Source organism: Astyanax mexicanus, chromosome 9 (assembly GCF_023375975.1).
Source record: "Astyanax mexicanus isolate ESR-SI-001 chromosome 9, AstMex3_surface, whole genome shotgun sequence".
NCBI classification, from domain to species: domain Eukaryota; kingdom Metazoa; phylum Chordata; class Actinopteri; order Characiformes; family Acestrorhamphidae; genus Astyanax; species Astyanax mexicanus.
In genome coordinates, this window is record NC_064416.1 from 35,542,151 (window position 1) to 35,559,017 (window position 16,867).

The 16,867-nt window shown below is 39.8% G+C and overlaps 1 protein-coding gene across 1 annotated transcript in view; it reads right to left on the bottom strand.

The window, feature by feature from the left end:
- Positions 1–16,867, bottom strand: part of lekr1 (leucine, glutamate and lysine rich 1) — a 156,180-nt gene that overhangs the window by 8,506 nt on the left and 130,807 nt on the right. Inside the window, exons 10-12 of the mRNA XM_022679792.2 lie at positions 13,295–13,388; positions 6,163–6,327; positions 5,302–5,514 (exon numbers count right to left, since the gene is read on the bottom strand). Of these exons, the coding sequence (XP_022535513.2) occupies positions 5,302–5,514; positions 6,163–6,327; positions 13,295–13,388 (472 nt within the window). The remainder of the gene's footprint in view (positions 1–5,301; positions 5,515–6,162; positions 6,328–13,294; positions 13,389–16,867) is intronic.

Genomic DNA, 16,867 nt, shown 5'->3' on the forward strand with positions numbered 1-16,867 from the left:
GAAGCTGAGCTCTCAAGGTTCAGACAGAAACCTGCTCCTGGCCTCCTCTCTCTCAGGCACTCCCAGACTTCACACGCCAAACCTGAGCCATCTAACACGCTTCTGAAACCAGCAGAGGAGGATTAAAAAAGCAGGACTGAAAAAAGACAAAGGCAGAAAGAGTGGGAGAGAGATGAAGAGAGAGAGAGAGAGATACAAAGAGCGAGAGATAGATGGACACAGATCTCTTCTAAAGGATGAAACATGAAATATCTTCAGGCACTGGTTTAATGTCACGGTCAGATCTTCGGTAGCTTTCATGTAGCCTTAAAAGGGAGGGAAATAGACATTTATCTGTGTAAGGAGAGATAGAGTGAGTGAGAGAGAGACTGAGAGTGAGCGAGGGATGAGGCCTGCATGTGCTAAGGTTGGTATGAAGAAGTGCATGAGCTGTAAAATTTACGCCACGACTACATGAACTGGAGAGGCGCATCGGTGGGTAATGGTGGGAGAGACTGGGATTGGGGATTAGGTTACTGGGATTGCTGCTGCTCTGTGAGTGAGAGAGAGCAAGAGAGAAAGAGGGAGAAAGAGAGAGAGAGATAAGTCTGTTTGAGGCAATTCTGCACTGACACGCATGCCTATATCTCCAGGGGGCAGTCTGTGGTTAGAGTCACGACAGTCGCTCAGCTGTCTCGCTCTTTTTTTTCTCTTGCTCTCACAAAAAACTTCTCCTCTTACAGCTGTTTGCTGCCCTCTCCCCCTTGCTCTCTGCTCTTCTATTTTTTTTGTTCTCTCTCTCTCTCTCTCTCTCTCTCTCTCTCATTCACTCTACCTCACTCTCTCTCTCTTTTGTTTGTATGCTTTCTCTTATTTTCTTTCTCTTTCTCTCTCACTTGTCTGCTCTTTCCCCCTCTCTTACTCTCTCTTCCCTCTCTCTAATCTGTCTATTCTCTCTCTCATTTTCTTTCTCTCTCCCTCTCTTACATATGTATGCTTTCTCTCATTTTCTTTCTCTTTTTCTCTCACTTGTCTGCTTTCTCTCTTACTCTCTCCCCCTCTCTCTAATCTGTCTACTCTCTCTCTCATTTTCTTTCCCTGTCTCTCTCTCTCTCATTCAGTCTCCCTCTCACTCTACCTCTCTTTTGTATTTATGCTTTCTCTCATTTTCTTTCTCTTTTTCTCTCACTTATCTGCTCTCTCTCTCTCTCTTAGTCTTCCCTCTCTCTAATCTGTCTATTCTCTCTCTCTCATTTTCTTTCTGTCTCTCTCTCTCTCTACTTTAGCTGTCTGCTGCTCTCTCTCTACCTCTCTTACATATGTATGCTTTCTCTCTTTTTCTCTCACTTGTCTGCTCTCTCTCTCCCTCTCTCTAATATGTCTACTCTCTCTCTCTCATTCAGCGGTCTCCCTCTCACTCTACCTCTCTTTTGTATTTATGCTTTCTCTCATTTTCTTTCTCTTTTTCTCTCACTTGTCTGCTCTCTCTCTCTCTCTCTCTCTCTCTCTCTTACTCTATCTCCCCTCTCTACAATCTGTCTACTCTCTCTCTCTCTGTCTCTCTCTCTCATTCATCTGCTTCTCTTTCTCCCTCTCTTACATATGTATGCTTTCTCTCATTTTCTCTCTCGCTTGCTTTTTCTTTTAGTTGTCTGCTCTCTCTCATTCAGCTGCCTGCTTCTTTCTCTCTCTCTCTTACACCTGTCTGTTCACTCATTTTCTCTCTCTCACAGATATGATTCAGCTCCCGCAAGGCTTAAAGTTTACCATCCCGACCCAATCCACCCAAACTCTCACCACCCCACCCTAATGCTCCCTTAACCCTTAGAAGTTGGACTCATCATCAGTAATAACAGAATCTGCCAGTCGTTTAATATATATATATATATATATATATATATTAAAGGCTTTTTTTATATTACATATTTTACACAGTGTAACATTTAACAGTCACTTAAAAACAGTCACATCATTTTAAAAACTCACACAGACAAAGGACAAACTGACACACACTCACACACAGACACAGGACAAACTAAAGGGTGCAAGATAGGCTGCCTCCATCTACAGCTCTGGAAAAAATAAGAGCCCACTTAAAAATGATGAGTTTTTTTTTATTTTACAAAATGTAAAATATGGCATTTAACCAAGAAAGAAAGATGGATGAACAGAAAAATCAAACCAAACTGAACTGCTTGAATTTGTGCACCAGGGGTGACATAAAGTTATCCAAAAGCAGTGTGTAAGACTGGTGGAGGAGAACAGTGTTCATTTTCCTCAAATATATACCTATAAAAAGCAAAAACAAATAAAAATAGCAAAAAATATCAAAAACACTGATTCAGAAACTGAAATAGTCTCTTAGTTTTTTGTCCAGCGCTGTATATGATGTCTCCTTGCTGCTGTGGCAAGTCTCCAGTATCTCGTGTGGCAAACAGGCAAGTATGTGAACAGTTACATTCACAAACAGCCGGTTGTATATGGGAACACATTGTCAAACAGCAAATAAAATCTCTGTAAACTTGTGGTTGTGGGAATGGGACCTGGTTTAATCTCCAGGATGAGTGTCGGTGGCTCAGGTGCCCTCGGGTGTTGAGGGGGGTCAGTAGTGGGATTATATGCCCATACTGTTCATAGAACAGGATATATTACATTAATGCACAATTCAAGTTGCCCATTTGATCTAGCCATTGCTCTCTATCTTCAGCAGAGTGCAGTTTGGAAATGAAGAGTGTGAATGAGCTTAGCAGACCGGCCAGTGTTCTATTCTGTCCTGTGTCTGTGTGTAAAGGCCTCGGCATACTTCCAGCGAAACAAATTTCGTGAGCATTGCACGAAGTCAAGCGCGCTTTCGCGAGCTTTCGAGCTGGCATACTTTCTGCGGCTTCGCTTTGCCTGTCTCGCATGCTCCACAACTGCAGGTGGTGCTGTTACGTTAGTAACGCTTAGTTTCATGACTACCGGAAAACCATCGCGCTCTGTCTAAACAAGTTCCGGTATGGCAACGTGTGAAATACTCGAGGTGTATAAACATACCCTAGAAGATTTCTTCAAAATCGTCCATGTTTGTTTTCTTGGCACGCCTCTTTTTTAACGACCAATCATAGCCTTTGTCGCGTTGTGTCTTCGGCCGTGGAGTTCGCCCAGCTTCCATGTGCACGACACGGGGAACGAAGCCCCTGTGCGACGTCCGCGTCTGTTCGTTTTCTCCGCAATTACGTCACATTGTTCGCTAGAGCCACGCGAGCGTCGTCTCCGCATGAAGTATGCCGAGGCCTTAAGTCTGTGTCAGTTTGTCCTGTGTCTGTGTGAGAGTGTGTGTCAGTTTGTCCTGTGTCTGTGTGTGAGTCTGTGTCAGTTTGTCCTGTGTATGTGTGTAATTCTGTGTCAGTTTGTCCTGTGTCTGTGTGTGAGTCTGCGTCAGTTTGTCCTGTGTCTGTGTGTGAGTGTGTGTCGGTTTGTCCTGTGTCTGTGTGAGAGTGTGTGTCAGTTTGTCCTGTGTCTGTGTGTGAGTCTGTGTCAGTTTGTCCTGTGTCTGTGTGTAATTCTGTGTCAGTTTGTCCTGTGTCTGTGTGTGAGTGTGTGTCAGTTTGTCCTGTGTCTGTGTGTGAGTCTGTGTCAGTTTGTCCTGTGTCTGTGTGAGAGTGTGTGTCAGTTTGTCCTGTGTCTGTGTGTGAGTCTGTGTCAGTTTGTCCTGTGTATGTGTGTGAGTGTGTGTCAGTTTGTCCTGTGTCTGTGTGTAATTCTGTGTCAGTTTGTCCTGTGTCTGTGTGTGAGTGTGTGTCAGTTTGTCCTGTGTCTGTGTGTGAGTGTGTGTCAGTTTGTCCTGTGTCTGTGTGTGAGTCTGTGTCAGTTTGTCCTGTGTCTGTGTGTGAGTCTGTGTCAGTTTGTCCTGTGTCTGAGTCTGTGTCAGTTTGTCCTGTGTCTGTGTGTGAGTGTGTGTCGGTTTGTCCTGTGTCTGTGTGAGAGTGTGTGTCAGTTTGTCCTGTGTCTGTGTGTGAGTGTGTGTCGGTTTGTCCTGTGTCTGTGTGAGAGTGTGTGTCAGTTTGTCCTGTGTCTGTGTGTGAGTCTGTGTCAGTTTGTCCTGTGTCTGTGTGAGAGTGTGTGTCAGTTTGTCCTGTGTCTGTGTGTGAGTCTGTGTCAGTTTGTCCTGTGTCTGTGTGTGAGTCTGTGTCAGTTTGTCCTGACGTGCTCTTCGTTTTCTCTCTCTCATTGTCTGATCAGTGTGTGTGTGCTGATGCAGTGGCAGTGCTGGGTTAAACTACACTCTGACTGTAATATCCTCTGAGGTAGAGCTCCTGCCGGTATCAGATCCTTCTGCTGTCACGCTGAACACATGCTGGAACACAGTGCACTGAGGCAGTGGTCACACAGTACCTTCCACAAGTAATTGAACAGTGAAGTCAAAAGTTAGATTTGTGCAGTACTCAATGAAGCTCTATTAGAGTTGGGCAATATAAAGGTAATACTGTATACCACAGTGTTAAAACCTTTTAACAATATATTCAAACGAGGATGATATTTCAGAAATCCGATGACGAGTCCGACGTGTCAAGTTTCTGTCTCTATAGTAACAGGCAAAAATAGCTTATTAATTCATTTGCAGTTAGGATGGCCACAGGATGGGGGCGCTCTCTTAATTTGAGTCGCTCTCTGAAAAAAGGTTGGATATTAAACACAGGATTGTTGTTTTTTTTCTCACTGGAGTTGATGACCTCACTAAAAAGTGAAAGTGAAGGAAGTTAAGGAAAGTCACTAAACCTGGGTAAGTAAAAATGGTAAAAATGTTTCAATCATTAGACTGAGGGTTTAAAATTCACCTGTAAACAAACTAAACTTTGTATTTAATCATTGTTCCATTTAATAATAACCCAGAGTTTGATTGTATTGTAACCACAGGAGGTAACCACACAAGGTAAACACAGGATTTGTGCAGTTTATGCAAATGGAGAAAAAAGCAGGGACTCGGTTCCGACACATTAGCTTACATACGCCTTGTCCTGAGTGACATCACCCTTTTGGAGAGATGTGGGAAGAGAGCACCATCTACTCACCCAGAAAGAGCAAGGCCGATTGTGCTCTCTCAGGGCTCTGGCAGCTGATGGCAATATGCATAACCGGGATTTGAACCAGCGATCTCCAGAAAAAAATGTTTTTTCTTAAGAGTAACCCCTGTTTTTTTTTACTAGTGTAAGATTAGACACTTTCACATCTTTTTTGGGAAATTATAGTGATGGTGACCAGCAGCAGGGCACCTTTATACATCATAAAGTAGCTAAATAGATTATTCTACATGTTTGTTTGTGTGTTTGTGTGTCCTACCTCTTCTTGCAGGGCTGAGGTCTCGTTTCCTAGCTGCTGGAAGTCTCTTAAGGTCTGCTGCAGCTCAAGCGCTCCCTGCTGGTGCTCATGTATGTTACGCTGGGCATCCTTTCGGACCTGCTGCACCTCCTCTTCTCGCTCACGCACCTTTACCTCCAGAGCTGACACCTTTACCTCTAGCTCGTGCACTGCAGATTGCACCAGAACAGGTAGCTGAGCAAAGAGAGAGAAAGAGAGATAGAGAGATGCTCACAAGCATTAATGCACACAGTTTGTATAGTTTGGTATAGTCACTGTACAGAAATACTGCCTATTAAATAGGAATAAAGTAGTGGAACTGTGTTCTTTGGAATGAAGGAGTTCCATCCAGTACTTGGGAGCTGAGGATGAGATAGGGAGGTGATCATCTAACATTTTGAGACTGAATATAATTTAATCCTCACAGCAATGCTCCAAAAATGCACTTCTTCCCGGGACAGTAGACTCAGTTAATTTGACAAAAATTATAAACTCTTTTTAATACCCTTTACATCTCTGGAAAAAAAAGAGAACACTTAAAAATAATGGATTTCTTGGATATTACCAAACTAAAAACCTCTGGAATTATAATCAAGAGAAAGATGGGTGATCACAAGCCATCAAACCAAGCTGAACTGCTTGAATTTTGCATCAGGAGTGGCATACAGTTATCCAAAAGCAGTGTGTTAGACTGGTGGAGGAGAACATACCAAGATGCATGAAAACTGTGATTAAAAAAACTGGGTTATTCCATCAAATATTGATTTCTGAACTCTTAAAACATTATGAATATGAACTTGTTTTCTTTGCATTATTTTGTGTGTGTATGAGTGTGTGTGTTACCTGCTCCTGCAGCTGCTGGTATTCAGTTTGGTACTTGGTGATGAGCTGTTGGTGTTTTTGTCTCTCAGTGTCAAGCTTTAGCACAGTGTCTCTCCTCCACTCTCTCTCTCTCTGATGCAGGAGCCTCTCTCGCTCAGCCTGCTCCTGCTGCGCACAGGCCTCTAACTACACACACACGCACACGCACACACACACACACACACACACACACACACACACAACACAAAAAGCATCAAGCAGTTTTTTTTTTTTTTTTTTTACAGAGAATGGTTTTGATGAAAATGAATAGAATAAAGATTTCATTCCACATCATTTTGGAGCTTTTAAATTGGTCCATTCATCATGGAATCATGACTCAATATAAAGAACAACTGCCAAATTTGCATTACCTCAAAGAGTGAAACACAGAAAAATGGACATACAAGGTTTCTGTAAATATATATATATATATATATATATATATATATATATATATATATATATATATATATATATATATATATATAGTACATCTATCCACGTGTTAAGCATACAGAAGTAGCACTGCCTAGTTTAACACTGACATTATGCTTTTAACTGCTTTCAGAATAAGGGAACAACAGGGTAGACTACATACCATCACTGCTGAGCAGAAACCTATTATCTCAAAAAAAAAAAATTTACTGGAGAAAGAAAAAAATAGGTATTTAAAAATGCATAATTTTTCCTTCCAGTCATTTGGAGCATTTCTACCAGTATATTCTGACACAATTCTTGACACATAACAATTATTGTGAATTATATCACATTTTATATATATATATATATATATATATATATATATGATCATAAAGGCACAGTACCATAAACAGCAAAAAGTGTTGGATACGGTCCCTTTAATGCTGACCTTCTTCAGAAATGGAACTCTTTTGCCTAAAGTGGGAACTTGAGTATCAGTAAAGGGGAAAAACACTTAAAACAATTATAAACAACAGAGACTGGGCTGGTGGCACACAATGCATTCTTTGCTGACTATGACCAAGGCCACCATGTTGTGATTTAGTGTGTGTGAGAAACACTGGCTGTGTGATGGTAGATATTGTGTGTGTGTGTGTGTGTGGGAGAGGGAGAAAATGATTGTGTGGATGGAAAATAAAAACGTGTGTAAGAATGAAACACATGAGTGGAGCCGGGTCACGGATAGGGGACTGTGTGTCTCAGTGTGGGTCTCAGGGAGTCAGTGTGTGTGTATATGTGTGTATGTGTGTGTGTGTGTGTGAGAGCAGGAGGATTTCAGTGCTGTGTGTGTGACTGTTTGGCTGGGAGCGGAGGTCCGTGTCAGCTACAGGAAGTCAGTGGGATTTTTGGGCAGAATCGAAAGGCATTCCTCTTAAAGCAGCTGCCGTGCCGAGGGCAGACCTCAACTGCCTCCACACAAAATACAAATTATAAAAATAAAACAAATAAAATGAAGCTCTGGACAGCAGGGGTGTGAGTCTGCTTGTGTGCAGTGGGTGGATTATCCTGTCTTTGTGGCGTTTCTTCTGCTATTTAATTGAAGGCTTTATAAAAGCATTATAGCAGCCCTGTTGGCCAGTCATTTAATAGAAATACCCTTTGAACTTGTACTCAATTAAATTCAAGTCAATTAAATTTATACCGCTGTTATACACACATACACACATAAGTGTATAGTATAAAACACTTTTAGTTTTGTTAGCATCAAAATACTGTGGTTTTAAATAATGTGTTATGGCCCAAAATGTATTCAACATTAGCCACATTTACTGAGGCGTGAAAAAGTATTTGCCCCCTACAGATTTCTTTTGTTTTTGCTTTTTTTTCCTACTGATTTTTTTTAGATTATCAAACAAATATTTATATCAGATAAAGATAACCTGAATTTAATAGAATTTTACCTTTTATAAATGATCATTTTATTTATTAAAGGAAAAAAACTACCCAAACCAATCTAGCCCTGTGTAAAAAAAATTTCCCCCTAAACATAAGTCCTGGGGATCCTCAAGATGTTTGTTGGTAAATGTGAGATGGGTCGTTGTGTTCTTTTTGGTCAGCAGTGTTTTTTGTCCTGGAACTCTCCCAAAGATACCATTTTCCATCAGACTCTTTCCTATTTTAGAATCATTAACACTGGCATTAACTCAGACATATGAGAATGAAGTGCAGTTCTTTTAAATGTTGCTCTGGGCTCTTCTGTGACCTCCTGGATGAGTCGTCCATGCCCTTTTGGAATAATTTCGGTCGGCCGGCCACTATTAGGAAGGTTTACAAGTGTTTTTTTCCATTTTAGAAATGATTGGTTTCACTGTGGTACACTGAAGTCCCAAAGCCTTAGAAATGACTTTGTAACTTTTTCCAGACTGATAAATGATCACTGACTTTGTTTTCTCATTTGTTTTTGAATTTCGTCAGATTGTGGCTTAATGTGTTTTTTTTTAGATCTTTTAGCGGCTTCCTGTTGTCAGACAGGTTCTATTTAAGTGATTCCTTGATTCTTGTATCTAGTGAAATTAAACTATTGCTATTAATTAGTGTTGGGAGACCCATTAGGCAAATAAACAATGCCAGGAACCATTAGTTATATTAACTTTGGTTATACTACCTTTTAGTAAAATAAGTTATCAACACGTTGCATTTTACACCTAAATAGTAGACATTAAATAAACGTAGCATGAAAATAACAGTTATATTTATTTCCTTTTTTTTAAGGCAACTGATTTCCCAAATTGTAATAAGTAAAATCAACTTATCAAATATTGGTCAACTGTGATACTGGTTAATAACTGACTGAACTACACAAATGAGGTAGGCACAATGTAAAAAATATTTTGTTGGACCCCTTAGATGTATTTGGTTCACATATAACATGTTATTGACTTTCACTGATAATACAGCTATCTCACATAAATTAAATGAGACCAAATAAAAAAAAAAGGTGCAATTGTCAATATATTGTTTTTAAGTTGGTGAGAGTTGCACCTTACCTTTACCTCAACTAGGTATATCACATCACCTTGCTATGAGAACACTGGCCAGTGTTCAGTCTCACTCACAAGATAACACCTCTCACTCCAGGCGTGAGCATTTCTAAGCCACCCTATGAGGTAACACTTTAAGATGTACAAGATTTATGTTCTGCTATCCCATGACTTTTAGCATGTCAGTAGTGCATTAAAACAACTCAGTTTTAATATATCATTATTTTAATAATTATTTGAATCTATTTAAGGACAATATTCTTACATATAAACAATCCAATGAGCAGTAAATCACTGTATACCTACAACTGGGTCATTTCTCTCTGTTACAGACAAATTTCATCAAACATCAAACTGCTGTAAAGCCACATGATATCCGCCTGTGCTTTTCATGGCTAACCTGAGATTAGCATAAACCCAAATAGGTTCCAGAGTCTGAGTGATCTGGGTCATCCTGCCCTGCCAAGATACTGAAATAACTCATGATTTTTGGGTTGAGCTACAAGGGCAGGATGACCCTAGTGCATTGAGGACAACTTCAAGACCTTTCTGAACGCCTCTTTATTAGGATTCCAAGGTGTTCTGTTGCTGTGCCTCTCTGTTTGAGAGAGGATTATTTGGAATGCGCTGCTATCATCTTTTAGTCTGGTAAAAACCCTGCTTCTTTCATCATGTAGTATTTGTATATAAGAAGTCATGCGTGTCTGGAATTGGAATTTTTGCATTCCAAGTAAATTTAAAGTTACACATAACGATCTAAACTAGAGTTTAAGGTAGAAGCAAAATAATTTTCTGTTAATGAAATATTGCAATGATATTCCAGATGGTTATTATGGTTGTATGGTGTTGGTAGATGTTTGCTATGGTGCTGCTGACCTGCCCAGTGGTTACTAGGTGGCTGGTATGGTGTCTCTATGTGGTTCCTATGGTATCCTAGGTGGATGGGTGCTATGGTGTGTCTATGTGTCTATGGTGATTGCTATGGCATTTTAGGCCGTGTCACAACGTTGCTTAGTAGCTGCTAGGATGTAGTTATGGTATGCTATGGTATTCTAGGTGGTTGCTAGGGTGTAGCTAAATGGACATTAGATGTGTGCTACAGTGTGTCTATGTGGCTATGGTGATTGCTATGGCATTTCAGGCAGATGTCACAATGTTGCTTAGTAGCTGCTAGGAGGTTTCTAGATAGTTATTGTATGCTATGGTATCCTAGGGGGTTGCTAGGGTGTAGCTAAATAGACATCCGATGGGTGCTACAGTGTGTCTATGTGGCTATGGTGATTGCTATGGTATTTCAGGCAGATGTCATGATGTTGCTTAGTAGCTGCTAGGATGTTCCTAGATAGTTATGGTATAATATAGTATCCCAGATAGTTATTGTATGCTATGGTATTCTAGGTGGTTACTAGGGTGTAGCTAAATGGACATTAGATGTGTGCTATAGTGTGTCTATGTGGCTATGGTGATTGCTATGGCATTTCAGGCAGATGTCATGATGTTGATTAGTAGCTGATATGATGTTCCTAGATAGTTATTGTATGCTATGGTATCCTAGGTGGTTGCTAGTGTGTAGCTAAATAGACATTAGATGGATGCTACAGTGTGTCTATGTGGCTATGGTGATTGCTATGGCATTTCAGGCAGATGTCATGATGTTGCTTAGTAGCTGCTAGGATGTTCCTAGATAGTTATGGTATGCTATGGTATCCCAGGTGGTTGCTAGGGTGTAGCTGCTATGGCATTTTAGGCAGATGTCATGATGTTGCTTAGTTGCTTAGTGCTACAGTGTGTCTATGTGGTTATGGTGATTGCTATGGCATTTCAGGCAGATGTCATTATGTTGCTTAGTAGCTGATATGATGTTCCTAGATAGTTATGCTATGCTATGGTATCCTGGGTGGTTGCTAGGGTGTAGCTAAATAGAGATTAGATGGGTGCTACAGTGTGTCTATGTGGCTATTGTGATTGCAATGGCATTTTGGGCCGATGTCACAATGTTGCTTAGTAGCTGCTAGGATGTTCCTAGATAGTCATGGTATGCTATGGTATCCCAGGTGGTTGCTAAGGTGTAGCTACAATGGCGTTTTAAGCAGATGTCATGATGTTGCTTAGTAGCAGATATGATGTTCTAGATAGTTATTGTATGCTATGGTATCCTAGGTGGTTGCTAGGGTGTAGTTAATTATAGACCATTTCAATGAGGGAAAACAATAACAAAGCTACTGCGCATGTCTGTTCCTTCGACGCTTCCGGTGGCGCTATTTTCAAGTATACAGCTGTCAAAATGAGAGCGCATATTTCGCTCCCGAACACAGAACAAACACGCTATAGTCAGAAATTAGTAAAAAGTGATCAAACCTCTTCTCCTGATCCTTTTGATAAGGATTCAAGAGGGACTTTTTTTCCTCTGATTTAAAACGCTTGCCAGAGGTGACCTACCCAGATGTGAATCACTACCTTGTTGAAACGGAGTTTGTTTACACCAGACAGGCAGTGAAAGCGCACCGCAGTTTGGACGCTTATAATTACTTTCCCAGTGGAAAAGTTGGGAATATTTGTTCCTATAGTAGAGAGGGCATCACTATAGTGTATGGTGAGGTTGTAGCAAGTCAAACGCTATCCAACACGTACTCTGCATGATTTATAGATAAGAAGGAGGGAGAAGTTGTGAGCGGACACTGTAACTGTATGGCAGGTTAACAGTGTGAAAAACGAAAGCAGGCGTGTTTACTAAGAAGGACCAAAAATGACATAAGTATAAATAAATAAATGCAATTAATGTTGAAATATATAAATATCTAAATAAATAAATAAATAAATAAATAAATATATAAATAAAAAAATACACGTATAAATAATTGTATAGGTAAATAAATAAATAAATACATATGGGGAAATGTGAAAATAAATCAATAAATAAATGTAGAAATGTTAAAATAATAAATAAATAAAGAAAAAAATAAATAAATGAATAAATACATAAATGAAAAAAAAAACATAAATATTGAAATAAATAAATGCACATATAAAGGAATAAATAAATAAATATATAAATAAGAAATGTAATTATTCATTTATCTATTTACCTATACAATTGTTTATGCATGTATTTATTTATATACATATTTATTTATTTATTCATTCATTTATATGTGCATTTATTAATATATTTATTTCAACATTTATTTATTTATACATTTATTTATTTATACATGTATATGTGCATTTATTTATTTATACTTCTACTTATACTTGGTCCTCCATAGTTTACTTGTTAAAGGAAATTGAGAATCTGCTGGTAATGACCTGATTTTCAGTGTTTGTGACTCTCAGATTAGATGAAGTTTGCAGTCATGTTGCAGCAGTTATTGTGGCTGTGGAACAGTGTGTAAGGGCAGGTTTAAATTAAATTACATCCGCTGTTTTGAACGCTGTTTACAGCAAAACGGAAGTGTCCTAGGAACATCTACGTCACTTCCTGCGCTCATGAATATTCATCTAAAATGGTCTAGACATTAGATGGGTGCTACAGTGTGTCTATGTGGATATGGTTATTGCAATGGCATTTCAGGCAGGTGTCACAATGGTGCTTAGTAGCTGCTAGGATGTTCCTAGATAGTTATGGTATGCTATGGTATCCCAGGTGGTTGCTAGGGTGTAGCTGCTATGGCATTTCAGGCAGATGTCATGATGTTGCTTAGCAGCTACTAGGATGTTCCTAGATAGTTATGGTATAATATGGTATCCCAGGTGATTGCTAGGGTGTAGCTAAATGGACATTAGATGAGTGCTACAGTGTGGCTAAGGAGATTGCTATGGCACTTCAGTCATGATGGTGCTTAGTAGCTGCTAGGATGTTCCTAGATAGTTGCCATGGTATCCCAGGTGGTTGCTGGGGTGTCTCAGATGAATGTTCCATTGTTTCTAAGTGGTTTCTGTGGTACTCCAGTTTGCTGGTTGAGTGTTCAAATGTATTTGTTTTGTCAATACAAACTAAGAATAAGATAAAGATGAAGATGGTGAAAAAGATGACAACAGAAGCATAATATAAATGTGCAAATGTGCAAGAATAATAATTTAATGTGCTCCAGTCAGTGCAACAGTAGATTCCCTCGCTAAAAAATAGGCTCATCCATATTAAAAACACCTCTTACCTTTGACCTCTCCACATCAGCGGCCTCCAGTCTCCTTCTGAACACGTCCTTCAGCTCCTTCAGCTGCTCTCTGTGAGCACGATCCAGCTCCTCCCTGAGGAAGCAGATGTTGTTATAACCCCGAGCACACGAGCAGCAGCCGGGCTAACCAGCTGTTTTTAAATGCACAGGGTAACGGCTTCAACCTGAGCGAGCGAATTATCAAATCCGAACGTCCTCCAAATCTGATGAAAAGCCCCGCGCTCATCTTTGATTTGGAGGGCCCGCATGCTCTCAGGAGAATTAGCATGCTGCGGTCCATTTCAAAGCCTGGCATCAGCCTGCTCTTTAATACTGCAGGTTATAGCACAGGGATATTCATATCACTGGGCCTGGAGGAAGCCCTGAACACACACACACACACACGAATACACACACATATGCATACACAAAGACTTCAAAGACCCATCTGAGGAGCTTCACAGATATGACATATTTGCATACATGAATACTCTGGCCTGTTTGATCTTATGGGGGATAAAGAGATCCTCCACTGTTACCCATCTGCTGCCAAATGTTTTTCTCTGTGTTTTTAAACCCAGGGCTAATGTTAGCACTACAATGAAATTGCCTCGTGGGAGACAATGTGGAGGCTAATCCTTTAAACGTGGCTGACACAGTGCTAGCAATAACAATGCCTGGAGCAACTGTATGCATGAACAAGGGTCGTGGCAAAGGTCAAGAAAAAGACAGCAGATTTTGGACAGTCCAGACTTCTACAAAAAAGATGTAAAGTTTGAGGCAAGCTTGTTTATGTAGTTCTGACTTCTGTGTCTGTTTTGGACTGATTTACTTTCTTTAAATGTTACTTACATTTGTTTCTTCCTAAATAAAGAGTAAGTAAAGAAGTAACTTTTTCTTCTGGCCAATGGAGATGTCCTACTAGATCCTGAGTCACTGCTCTGCAGGGTAAGCCTGGATAAATTGAATATAATGCCTTAAAGTTTTTAAGTAATATTTACTGAAAACTTGGAGTTAATTACACAAAGAACTTTTAGTTTAATGCCTTTATTTGTATTTTGGTAACACTTTATAATAACTTTCATTAATATACCATTAACTAATGATTAATTTCTGTTATTTTTCACATTTTAAGAAACTAAAAAGTTGCTATCACATTGGTAAATAGTAATGAACGCATTGGCAACATGAACTGCAATTGATAAATATTTGCCCAGTTTTAAATTTGCATTTATTAATTTAACAAAGCATTAGTTCATCAGAATTTGAATATTAACATATGCTCACACACAACACTTATGTGTGAGCATATGTTAATATTCAAATTCTGATGAACTAATGCTTTGTTCACATCTACTGATCATTAGTTAAAAATATATTAATGAAAGTTATTATAAAGTATTCTGCAGTCAGGTAAATAAAATAGGCTTGTAATTAGTCTTCTCTTTGACTTAATTTAAGTAAAATACAGATGAAGAAAGAAAAGGCTGTAGAGAGAACACTACAGTATAGAGCCTGTATAGAGTATAGAGAATGACAGTTGGATTTGCACATCCGTGTCATCAATGGCAGACATGTGCTTCTATTTTTTGTTTTAATTTTAGAAGGGGCAAAGCTCCTAACAAAATCACCTGCCTTGCCATGATAGGAATTAACTTCTGACTGTTAACTGTTGTCAGGGTTCAAACCAGCCTGTAGGGCACCTGTGTTTTTCATTGCCAAAATAGCAATAAGCCAGAAATTTACCTAAACACACCTTATATCCAGACCACCACCCATATCGGCGCAGATATATTTGTATATTTGCTCCATCGCTATTTAAACAATGCAGGTACACATCATGAAAATAGACTGCTGGCAGGGTGTAAGATAGCAATGATCATGATGACTTGCCTTGCATACGGTGTAAGATATATAAGCCCATAGTGTATCTGATATGCTGTGCTTCTTTATTTTACAATGAGGGAAACGTGATTGCCACCATTTTCATCTCTATATCTAGAATTGCCAGTATAATATCCTAGACTCATGATAAACATGAAGCTATTGACTTTTTTTCATGTCCTGCTTTACATACTATTTCCACAGATATGCAATATAAGATCAGTGTGCTTAATAGATAAATAGCTAATATTACACTAAAAGTGTCTCATTTGTACATTTTGGTCTATTTGGTTATCTACTTTAATGATTTTTTATGTTTGATGATGGTTCATGTCAAATTTATGCAGAATTATAGAATTTCTAAAGGGTTCACAGACTTTTAGCACTTACATTTTTAACACTTGAAGAGCGGGACCCCTCAATTACCTCTGTGTATTTTGCACACTGTATAAGTCACTTTTTTGGCAGTCCATTTTTAAGGCAGTGCATGATGAGTTGTGTAGAGTGGGAGACAGACAGCACTGATGGAGCCGAGGCAGTGGCGGGTCTGGTGACGGGGCCATCAACTGGAATGACAGTTTAACAGCTCCCTTTTTCACTGAGGCTCAAACATTCCATCTAGCAGGCACACACACACACACACACACAAACACTCGCACTGTGACAAAAACACTTCAGCCACACTCCTTTGCGTGATAAAGGATCCCTCAAAATATAAATAGCCCAAATAAAGCCTCTCAACCATGTCATCACGCAATACACACACACACACACACACACACACACACACAGCCACTCAAGTGCGGCTGGGTCAGCATACCTGTGATCCTGCAAATTCCTCTGATGACATTTACATCCAGCAGTGTCGTCTCATATTAACTAAGTAGCCTTCATAATATTTATACTCTAAATGTGTCTGATATTTGCCCGACATGCCAGCTCTTATTCATACCCACTAAAACATGAACCATGCTCCCCAGAGAGAGAGAGAGAGAGAGAGAGGGAGTTAGAGGAGAAGGGGGAGAAGGACAGGGAGAGTGGGATGAATGTGTCATCTTCATGGTAGGAACGTCTGGGTGATGGATCGTGAAGATGGCCTATATTAATGTTACATATGTCTGGAAGTCCTACCAGACTCTGACAGACTCTTTCAGGCTGGACCACGGGTTTGTCTCCTGAAATGAAGCCTGGAATGGCCTTGGATTTTTAGGGGGGATTTTGGGGATGGCAAGGCAAGGGGGGGGGTGATGTTTTGGTGTCCTGAGATAAGCCCTGTGATGTCTGCGGCATGCTCTCTAGAGATTTGATGAAAAAGGCTCTCAGGGAGCTGGTGGATAAATGGGTAATGGGCACGGCACTCTAAAGTATGGACATGGCTTTCAGCACATCACTCGGAGTCTGTGGGATCAAATCAACTGTAGCACATCGAAGTGGCAGATTCAACCCAAACACTGACAGAAGAGAAGGTTGGCATGTGCTGGGAAAAGTGCTCAAAGAAGTTGAGCGAAAAGAAAATTCTGAATTTATAGTAGAACTATGGGGTTTCAATATTAGAATTAATTGGCTTACTGAATAATTGTCCTCTTTTGAACTCTGGTTTGTCACACATAATGTTGTGTGCATTGCAATACTTTGAGCAAAACTGTCCTCTTACACTGCTGATTAAACCTTCACACTCTGCTCTTACTG